Below are 11,219 nucleotides of genomic sequence, written 5' to 3'. Positions count from 1 at the left end.
AACCCTCCCTGGTTCGGCACAAAACCTTTCCCTGTTCAATGTGGTTCGTCTCAAACTGCCTCAATGCTGACACCTTGCACCCTAACGAGGGACTTCAAACAGGCTTGCTTCTAGTTCGAGATTTGCGAGTCTCCAATGAGTTGTTTTACGGAAAATGGACTAATTGATTTTCTCCCCAACAATATATTACAATACAAATGGTCTTTATTTATAAAAAAACTGTCGTAGTTGGAGACAATATCAAATTAGATTTGATGTAAATTACCTAAAAGATAGGAGATAACTACAATCAAGATATATTCTAACATTTGGAAGTGTTTGTGTACTTTTCTTGTTATTTTGCAGCTAGGTTGTTAGGTGAATTTTAATTTCGTAGTTCAATGCGGTTCGTCTCAAACTGCCTCAATTCTGACAAGTTGTATGTATATATATATATAATTTGCGCAGTGGTTGATTATATTAACAAAAGCAAGACATGTTTGGCATCATAGACTGCTAGATGCTGCTCATATAGCTTAAAATGATCTGTTTTTGGTAAAAATTAACGATTTAATTTTCAGAATAAATGCTTGCTGAAATTCTTCTTAATATAGTTCTGCATACAACAAATTAAGCAGGATATAACAAAGGTGGGCTTGTGGTGACATTTTCCTTTTGGAGGAAACTTTTGAACCATAAAGCAGATTGTTTGAGGTATCTTCTCAGATCATTTCTGTAATCTATGTAAGTGAGGCCAAACCGAAGAGTATAACCGAATTCCCACTCAAAGTCATCAAGAAATGACCACACGTAGTATGCCCTCACATCAGCTCCACCCCTGCCAAATTGAACTCTACCCGTTAATACCTTTCAATAATTAGTACTCATATATGTATTAGAAATGCCATTTATTCAGATTGGGATCCACACAATTGGTCCGTTACAATTTCCCTCTCCCAGGCAGTAATCATGTTCGGATAGGTAAGCTCTATTGTCAACCCCAAGAGAAGGTTAATGAACGGTAAGCACTCACATTTGGCTTAACAAATGTCTAGCTAAAATTTAGTTAAAAAACACATGTTTTTTCTATTTTAGCAACCCATTTTTCAATGCACTTATATTCAGATTCTTTATTTATATATTTTCACTATTCCCAAAAACGAGAGAGGACCAAATTGATTTTTGATTTTTATTAATGTTGAGTTACCATATTATGCAAATTGTTAGTCAAATCTTTAGTCAAAATGACACTCACTTGATAGCCTCCGAGAGATTCGACAGATGGCTACGGTGGTAGTTTATCCTCAAGCTATCATTGAGGGCATCTTGAATCGGCAACGAGCCCTTATCAGCAACTCCTGAAAATAACAAATATATATAGGTTTGATTTAATGATTGTAATAACAATTACACTAAGGGCCTGTTTGGGAGTGTATTTGAGGGGCATAAAAGTGCGTTTAACACTACAAAAATTCGTTTGAAAAAAAAAAAAACCCATTTAGTAAAAAAAATTGAAAGCAGTTTAAGGATTCAAAAAGCCTAAATGGCCAAAACGCACTTCTAAAAAACACTTCTTGATTTAAAAATTTTATTTTTCAAACGTAATCTCAAACAAGCTCTAACTAACTAAAGTGTATGAAAAATGATAAAAGATTATTTTTCTTACCGTTTTCTGTAATGTAAATAGGTGGATTGTTGAAACGTCTACTTATGTATAGCACAACTTCTCGAATTCCTCTTGGATAAATGTAGAGCCAGCTGATAGCGGTCTACAAAACAATTTGTGTAACATAAAGAAATTTGTGAGCCTAACTTATCTCATAAAACCGGTTTTATAAGAGAGGGTTGCCCATTCCTTATAAACATGCTCAAGATCTTATCCACAAGCAATGTGAGACTATTTCTTAACACATTCCCTCACGTCCAGGCATGTATTTTTCTTTGTCTTTGTCACGGGGTAAGTAGTGTGGACCCACATTCGTCCTGTGGTAGGCTCTGATACCATGAAGAAATTTGTGGGCCTAACTCATATCATAAAACCGGTTATATAAGAGAGGGTTGTCCATTCCTCATAAATATGCCCAAGATCTTGTCCACAGGCAATGTAGGACTATTTCTCAACATAACATACTAAAGTTGCTAGTGTAGCTAGGCATATTATATACTCACTTCTATTTGAACATAGTTTTTCTTTAAAATAGATCGAAGAAATTTGTTGTCAACTCAATCCATTAAACTAACATGCGTTTAAATTAGGACATGCAATTTTTTATACCATCCGCGAACCTCACACAAACCCCGTACAAAATTAGAGACTTAGGGTTAATGGGTAATTTAGACTTTTACAATATAAATCCTTCAAAATTAGTTGCCTCACACCTTGACTTATGGTTTTGACTTTGGTTGGGTTAAAGCTTATCTATATAATTTTATACCCATGTCTTGACACGATCCAAACCCGACATGTGATATAAGGGCTGGCAATTTTTGACATGACCGTAAACCCAACATGAAATTAATCGGTTAGAGTTGAGAGAATTTGATCATCTCCAGTTCATTTGAATTGGAAAAATCTGTTTGGTTATATTTTAGAAGTATTTTTATCTTTTCACTTTTTGAGGAATAAAAATACCTCTCAAATATAACTAATTGGATATTCTCTCGTTTAGATGAATATGGAGATGATCATAATTCAGTGTTGAGGGGTCTAAGCTGTTTAATTAAATGGATCAGAATAAGATTGACCTATATAGTCTTATCCATACTTATGGACAGAAGTAGAAATTAGTATAGGCAGGGGTCAAGGGCCAAAAAAATGAGTTGGTGGGGGCAGTAGGCCAATTTTATTTTATTTTTTACCTTGATTTTTTTTCCTTGAAAAGGGGGCCTATACCGGCCCCCATTCCTTCGTCTCTGTCCATACATTAACGATGCACGAACACGAATTATCACCCCTAATTTAAACATTTGTAGTTCTTACATATATTTTAATATTTTAAATACATATCAATTTAAAAGATTGAATTGAATCCAACCATGTCTGAAGAAAAACTTTGTCTGCATGCAACCAACTCACGTGTTTGAATATCTGTGCGTTTGTGTGTGTGTGTGTGAGAGAGAGAGAGAGAGAGAGAGAGAGATTACAGGTTGACCAATAGGAATGCCGTCTTTCTCCGCTGTGGAAACAAATAATGTGAGATTAATGGTGTGAGTGTGATTAATTAGGAGGGAAAATAAATGGTTAAATTTGTAATTAGCTAATCAAAGGTGGAGGATTAATTCAAAGCTTACAGGTAAGATTCACACGGCTATCAGTTGTGTAACTTAGATTGAGGGTGGGGAAAGATGTAGAGTCTTGTGCATAATTTGCTGTGTAGTAATTTACTCCAAGGAAATCATAAGACCCCTTTAACTTCTCCGATTGCGATGAAGTAAATCTGGGCAGTCGATTCCCCACCAAAGCTCTCATTGTTTCAGGGTACTCACCGAAGGTAATTGGATGAGCATACCTACACAAAATAATCATAATAATAATACCAATAAAAAAAAAAGTGCGTTAATTAAACTGGTAATAAAATTGATTGATCCCGACTGTACATAAAAAACCTCTGTTACCTTTGTTATTTGTTTTCTTGTAATTTATCTTTTTCCTCTCCTCACTTTGAATTAAAAAAAATAAATAAAAAAATAAAAAGAAAAAAAGGTCGTTTTACTTAAATAATGTCCTAATTATTGTCTTCCCAAAATAAAAGCTAAGAGAGAAAATCCAACTCATAAAACTTACCATCCAAACATAAAATCAAGAGCTCTCAAGGCAGCCTTGTGGCTAGCAACTGTTTGGAATTTGGGCTCCATCCAGTCACAAGCTACTATAATCGAAATCTTTCCCTTTTGTGAAGCCTACATCAAATTGGGTTAACCCTATCCATCCGAATTATAACATAAGATAATTGTTTTCTTCATATTATAGGAATATATATCAAGGTATAAATACTTTGTTTTTTTTTTTTCTTCCTAAATTGTTTTCTAAGGATAGTAAAAAATAAAAATCTTGGGAAAACTTCACTTACTCCCCTCGAAATGTTATGGGTTTTGCAATGTCTTCCTCAAACGTTGAGCACCCACATTACAACTTTTGATGGTTTGGGGGCGACATTGCAAAACCTATGGCAGTTCGAGGGAGTAAGTAAAGTTTTTCAAAAAAATCTTCAAAAAACTCACTCTTATATGTAGTTTGAATTTGACAAAGTTAATTTTTCTCCAAACTAGATTGAAATTCTTTCAACCCAATCTATTAAATGACTCATGTTCTTAAAATAAGTGATTCTCACATGCATTTTAAGCACATATTGTAAGAACAAATGTCAGTTTAATAGACTGAATTGAAAAAAACTTTGTCCATTTAAGTATAAGCAATGATTTGAATAATCTATGTAAAACATATAGTTATCTGAAACTATTGTTAGAGTTTTATGCTTATTTAGACTGTAAAATAGTTATTCTTATTTAGAGTTTTATGCTCTAGACTGTTTTTTTTTATCATCAATGAAGAGATTTTATTCCAATAAAAAAAAAAAAAAAAAAAAACTATTGTCAGAATTGAAGCAAGCACCTGATATTTTTCCCTGTAGAGTTTTACAGCAGTTGCATGAGAAAGAAGCATGTTGTGGCCCACTATATAGGGTTCTGTCGCTGAATTCCCAAATGTGCAGTTTCCAATATAGGTTGAACATCGACCAGGTGCATTGGTGCCTGTTGCGTACCCTTCACTGGCAAAATAATTTGGCTCATTGAATGTGACCCAATATTTCACTCTATCACCAAATTCTTTGAAGCAGAAGTCCACGTAGTCTCGATAATCATCCCTGATTGTTGGAATTGATCCATTGGCAATTACTTACAAGGTTGGATACGGAATTCGAGTTCTCAACAATTTATTGTCGGAATTGCTAAAAATATGAGAGATAAATGTAAGAGAACCCTTATAAACCCCCTGCCTGAATAAGAGAGTAGGTTGGCCAAGACCTACTCGGACAAATGGGCTCATAGTAACTCTCTTATATTTATTGTTAGAATTGCTTAATCACTGAGCATATGCATTTTTCACTTTTATTTATTTATTTATTTTGTATTTTCGAGTTTTCTTGAACCCATTGCTTAATGGATTTTCACGAGTATGTCATACTTACACGATGTTTGGGCTCAAGAATCCTCGATACTCGTCTTCAAGGGCTTGTGGAAGATCCCAATGGAATAGTGTTACAAAAGGTTCTAAACCTGCTTAAATTGTAGTCAAAGATGATGGGAAGAGGCCTTTCTAAAATCCAAATTATGATAAGTATCTTATTGTTTGCAAGCCCAAGTAATTTTGGAATCTGATATTATTTATTTCAAATAAAATGGATAGTATTCATTTAATAATTAGAATTTAAAGTTGGTGTATCTAACGGTGTACATAGCTTTATATTATTTAATTTTTAAAAAAAGACATGCCAACATTGACTTCATATACACCGTTAGACACACTAACTTTAAATCTTGATCATCAAATGGATACTATCCATTTAATTTGAAAGGGATAGGATCCTTGTCCAATACTTTTGTTCGAATTGCTATCAATTCAGGCAGTAAATGTAAGAGTCTTTATCGGGTTCACTTGCTATCAATTTGAACAAATGAGCGGATTGCCCGAGATTTGTTCAGATAGGTAGGCTGCTCAATCACATCTACTGTCTAGATTGCATACTAGCAAAATTGTTAGCAATTCGAACAGAAAATTGTGAGAATCTCTATCCTTAATTGTTGGAATGTGAGGAAGAATGAAATTTTACCTTGATATACAAGCTCATTTATGAGGTTATTGTAGTAGGCGACACCTTCCTGGTTCACCCCCTCACTAATTTTTCCCTCTAATGACAAAATTAAGTTGTAGTTAAATCAGATGTTACCTGGAATATTTAAAGGTCTTTTTATAGGTTCTCAACATAAAAGATATACTTTTTCTTCAAATTAGATTAGAAGAACTCAGTTGATTAAATAGAAATTTGTCTTTAGAGTACGCCTAAGGACATGTCGGTTTGAGTAATTATATATTCCACACAAATATCATACTTTTATATATCACAATATACTAATGTGGTAGGGTATAATTATAGTCCTTAGACATATTTTTTTAACATGAGTTGATCCAAGGATTATTACACTCTGTCAAGTTAGCATAGTAAGATAATGATGTAGTATATAACAGTACTCAAGTTGGTTTACATTAAAAACTCATATAAGAATCACATGCTCTAAAAACAGATGTTAATTTAATAGATTGAATTAAAATAGTCTCCTCCAACTCAGAGGAAAAAATTGTTCTAGAGAAAAGTCATTTTGAACAATTCTTCAGTTTATCATCCTCTACACAAAACTTGCGTCTAGTAATTAATGATCTTACGACTTACTTGGTAGTATTCGGGGCCATGAGATGGAGAACCTAAAGGAATCGAAGCCAATTTCTTTAATCAGAGATATGTCATCCTGAAACATTTCCCAGTACTCTTTTTATCAAATTGGCCCAACACAAAACCAAAATCAAAGAAATGAAATGGAAAACAATCGATCGATATGCATCATTCTTGTGTAGGAGGAGGGTTGGGTATATATATAGTCGCGTTTCTTTGTTTTTGGTTTGAGTAATGCTATTCTCTATGCCCACGTCATACCGGTTAATATGTAGTATTTTTTTTTTAAAAAAATAGCATATTACTTATATATCACGCCAATCACTAAAAAAAAAAAAAAAAAAAAAAAAAAAATTACTTAAAATTAACATGAACGTGAAAAATAGCAATATTATCACCGGTAGAATGGTCCAAAATTAATCATACCTCGAAACGATTGTAAAAATTCTCAGCTATGTCACCGGTAGAATGGTCCAAAATTTTTTCTGCTCCACAAAATATTAATAAATTAACAGTCAAACTACAGTATTACATAGAAATAGATCGAACTGATTTTTTATTTTAAATACCATATGAAACATATATATATATATATATATATATATATATATATATATATACCATCTAGTACTTTTTTACTGAACATTTCTTTTCCAAGAAAATGGCAAAAACAAAGAATAATAAAGTAAAGCTGGAGTTGAAAAGAGTTCCTCATGTCATTATAATATGCACAGATCAGGATCCTCTTAATTTCAGTAAAATAGAGATGAATAATTCGTAGTCTAGATTAAATTCTACAAATTTAATGGTGCGTATATATGTTGCATCTTTATTTAAAGATTTTAAATGAAGTGATACCATGTATACTATAATTAAATGTAACAAAATAAAATCAGAACAAAAAATAATTGTATAAACTCATTTTTCTGAGTAGGAAGATACCAAAAGATTAGAAATGAAAGTGAAATTTTGTCAACAGTAATTCACATAATTTCCTTGACTTGTAGATAGGTTAATTAGTTCATTGTATTTTTAGGTGGGATTGCATTCATTATATATTCTAACTTTATAAGTGTTCAATAATATATCTATAATGTCCATTGACTTATATATAGGTCCATACTATCTTAATTAAGGTGGATTTGGTTATTGGTCAATTATTAATTAACACAATGGGCCGGGGCTTATTTAAGACAAATTAATTAAATAGTAATTAAAAGAAGGTTAAAAGCATGTTTGTGACACTCGTGGTACATAAAAAGACGTACTAGGTACAAATATGTCTGTTTAGTAAAAAAATTAAAAAGCGTACTTATTTATTAATTATTTGAAAGCCTAAAAAAATTAAAAAGCTTAAAATTGTGTTTTGAGAGAACTTTGAAATTGAGAACTCTTTTTTACTCTTGTATGGACAAAAGCTCCATTTCCTGCTTGTGTCCTTTGGGGAGGTGCCCCTTCATGTATTGGGTACTGTCTTTCTCTTTTCTTTTTCTTGGTTCTTTTTCTTTGAGAGAGAGAGAGAGAGAGAGAGAGAGAGAGAGTGTATTAAGGAACCTGGATGTATCCTAGTGAAAGTATCCCATATGCTGGACCCTTTTCCATCTTGGTGTGCAGCCCCTTCGTACTTCAAAAGGAATAAGAACCTCAAACATAATATATTATATATATGAAGCATGCATGCATATATATACCTGGTAAGCACTTGACCCGGCTCCAAACATGAAACCAGCCGGAAAATCTGTCCGGTTAATATTCCCGGTGCAGGCAAAGGAACAGGCCAGCAGAGCAAGGAGGAACAAGAGGAGAGGATGATGATGATGATGATGAAGATGAAGAATTTCCATGTCTGAGTTTTTTTGGTTTATAGCTGCACTCTTCAACTCTATCTGCTTTTGTTGTGCTTGATGATTGCCACACTCCTTAAATATAATTTATAGAGCTGTGATTCAGAGCACGCGGCGTGCGGAGCAGGAAATTTTTTTTTTTTAATATTTTAATGCAAAAAAAAAAAAAAAATTGCCGGCGTGCTATTTATCTTCACCCTAATTTATATATTCCATGTGGGGTATATTTTTTTTGAGACGTGGGGAATATTTACAGCTGCTTTTGTTTTGTTGTGCTTGGTGAGCTGCCCACCAATCACCACATGACACATCAACCATTCAAAAAAAATGCAAAAATCTAAAATGAGACTAAAACACCAAAGCAATATGAGGACAATCACAAAGAGGACCATGAGCCCATCTGAGGTGGCCGGCGCGGCCACCCCCAGGCTACGGGGTGGCCGCGCCAGCCACCCTTAAGCCATCTGGGGTGGCTCATTAGCCACCCCATAACTAGCTAGGGGAGGCTGCGCGGGCCACATCCAAGCCATCCCATATCTTGCTAAGGGTGGTTGTGCGGGCCAACCCCAGGCCACGAGGTGGTTAGCCAGCCACCCCCATGGCCATAGGGTGGCCCGCTGGCCACCCAGATCAGGCAGGGGGTTGCCGGCAAGCCACCCCAGTAGTTCTGGGGTGGCTGGCGGGCCACCCCATGTGCCAAGGGTGGCCACACGCCACCCCAAGGGGCCAACTAAAAGAGAAACGCAGACAATGGCGGTGGAGGTTCCAGGAGGCGGCAGCGTCAGGCGGAGGATGGTGGCTAAAATGGCTGTATGGAAAAATAATTAGGTTCTGTTCTCATTTTAATTTTGTGTGTTAAGCTGAGGTGTCAGCTTATGAGTGGTTAGCAGAAAATAACGGTTTTTGCCTTGACCGGACTGAAGTCATTCCCATATTTTTTTGGTCATGTGGATCACATAGCTTGATTAATATATGAAGGGCATTGCATTAATTTAATTATTAGCTAGGTACCACTCTTGCCCGCATGCTTATAATTTTGTTGGTTCTTCACTTTTTTAAGTTAGGTTTTGAATTATTATATATGCAATATTCGTTATGTGTTGGCCATGGATATTCATGCAATTTAGAAAGAAATAAATGCATGAGAACATTTTAGGGGGTAGATCTACAAAAGTCTCAACTGTTCTTCGTGAAATAATATTTTGGATTAGGGTTGAATGCAATAGCGGAGCCAGAGGATGACAAGAGGAACCAAAGGAGGCAAATGACCTCTTGGCCAACCTAAAAGTTCTTTCTCCAAAGTACAATCATTGCTCCATGGTGCTTGTCAGATGCCATGTGAATGACTAAAACCAAGGAGATCGGTATTGACAAAATATACATCGTTGACCCCACATGATTTAGTATACACAATTAATTGTGACGTCTCACATTAATGGGTGTGGTCCGTGTGGAAAACCCCAGTGTTGAGCTACTCTCATGGCCGTTAAGGGTGATTACGACCCCCCATTTTATAATTTGGGGGTGACTGACCAATTTTATTTTATTTTTCAAGAAGTTTTTAGTTATGAGCGATGTATTATTTATAATACAAATTAAAACATAGGTGAAAGAAAATAAAGTTATTAAATCACAAGAAAAAAAAATGTATTTAATCTTTTTTTTTATTATTAAAAGAAAAGGACCGACCATTTTAAATTGAGGGTTTACTGAGATCTAGTCTCAAAGAAGTTTTTCTCAATTTTTTAGCTGCAAAAGCTTAAAAGATTCATCTTATGAGAAAAACATAAACACAAGAAATTCAAAAAGAAAAACCAAATATACAGTACTATTAGTGCAACAAAAGAAGAATATTGAATTCTAGCGCCTAGCAATTCGAAGCGTACGTGACGAAAACACAATCATCTAATCACATAATTTTCTTGTAAACTTAAATTATGACAATATATCCCCATTTTTGCCTTGACACTCATTTCATACGTACTGAAGTGACATGTTTTAAGTGATTTTCAATATCAATCACTTTAAATAAAAAACCAAAAAAAAAAAAAAAGAAAGCCAGACACCAATCAATATCAAATAAATGTGAGTTGAATGCGTTCTATCTCAGTTACTCATGGTTTCCCAAGTAAAGAATTGTTAGGCAGATAAGGCAACACATTCAATGGGGAGGAAGAAAGTTAGGTGCACAATTTGCAGGCACCGACACGTACAGTCTCAACTAATTAGCTTGAATTATTGGGCATCATGGTCTGTACCATGAAAAAAAAAATAAAGGAAAACTTTACTTTAAACTCCTGAACTACCAACCCTTTTGACATACCCTTTCAAATTTTAAAACCTTTCATTTTTAACTCCTAAACTTTCAATGCACGTAATTGAATGAGAGATCATTAAAAATGGCTTGGGTGTTTGTTGGGGTTGCGGAATCATCCATTGGCCAAGGATTGGTTCAACCACCCGCAAATTGTGGTTCATGAATGACACGACTATCCCCAATAAAAAAACCAGGGGATGGGGGGAGGGGTGATTGCAGCCACCCCAAATCCATCGAAGGTGGTCACGCCACCTTTGTTTTCGGGTGGCTGGCCACCCTCAACAAAGACTTAAAACTACCTTTCAATTTTTTATTTTCTTTTTTTTAAAAAAAAAAAAAAAAATATTTATTGCATTGCATGTCATGATTTAAAATGAGCTGTCTACAAACTATTTCTGGGGCTGGCATTGGATCTAAATCCATCCCAATTAATGGGACATACCTTACTTTGGGGTCCATTCATAAAACATGATGAGTATCCCTACAATTGTCTAGACAAGGAGGAAATAGGATTCTTTTTATTTCAAATAAAATAATTTTTTTTAAAAAAATATTAATGTGAAATTATGTATACTATTAGATACACCTACTTTAAATCATGACAATAAAATTAATATTATCAATTTCATT

General features: G+C 34.5%; 1 protein-coding gene across 3 annotated transcripts; it reads right to left on the bottom strand.

The window, feature by feature from the left end:
- Positions 1-502: 502 nt before the first annotated feature.
- On the bottom strand, positions 503-8,409 carry LOC132183728 (beta-glucosidase 17). 3 transcript variants are annotated; one of them, XM_059597130.2, is made up of 13 exons: positions 8,120-8,409; positions 7,983-8,052; positions 6,855-6,913; positions 6,429-6,504; positions 5,811-5,888; positions 5,169-5,256; positions 4,592-4,844; positions 3,764-3,879; positions 3,271-3,488; positions 3,124-3,155; positions 1,646-1,748; positions 1,235-1,337; positions 503-817 (listed from the first exon to the last, which is right to left on the bottom strand). In XM_059597130.2, the coding sequence occupies exons 1-13, from the start codon at positions 8,270-8,272 to the stop codon at positions 610-612; spliced, it is 1,557 nt and encodes a 518-aa protein (XP_059453113.2). In that variant the 5' UTR covers positions 8,273-8,409; the 3' UTR covers positions 503-609. The 3 variants fall into 3 exon arrangements, with proteins under 3 accessions (XP_059453113.2, XP_088370157.1, XP_059453129.2); XM_088514031.1 differs by lacking the exon at positions 5,811-5,888; XM_059597146.2 differs by lacking the exon at positions 1,646-1,748 and having other exon boundaries at positions 728-817.
- Positions 8,410-11,219: the final 2,810 nt, after the last annotated feature.

This window comes from Corylus avellana, chromosome 2 (genome assembly GCF_965113065.1).
Source record: "Corylus avellana chromosome 2, dhCorAvel1.hap1.2, whole genome shotgun sequence".
In the NCBI taxonomy this organism is placed as follows: domain Eukaryota; kingdom Viridiplantae; phylum Streptophyta; class Magnoliopsida; order Fagales; family Betulaceae; genus Corylus; species Corylus avellana.
The sequence above is the reverse complement of the archived record's forward strand: the minus strand, read 5'-3'. Positions and strand labels throughout refer to the sequence as shown.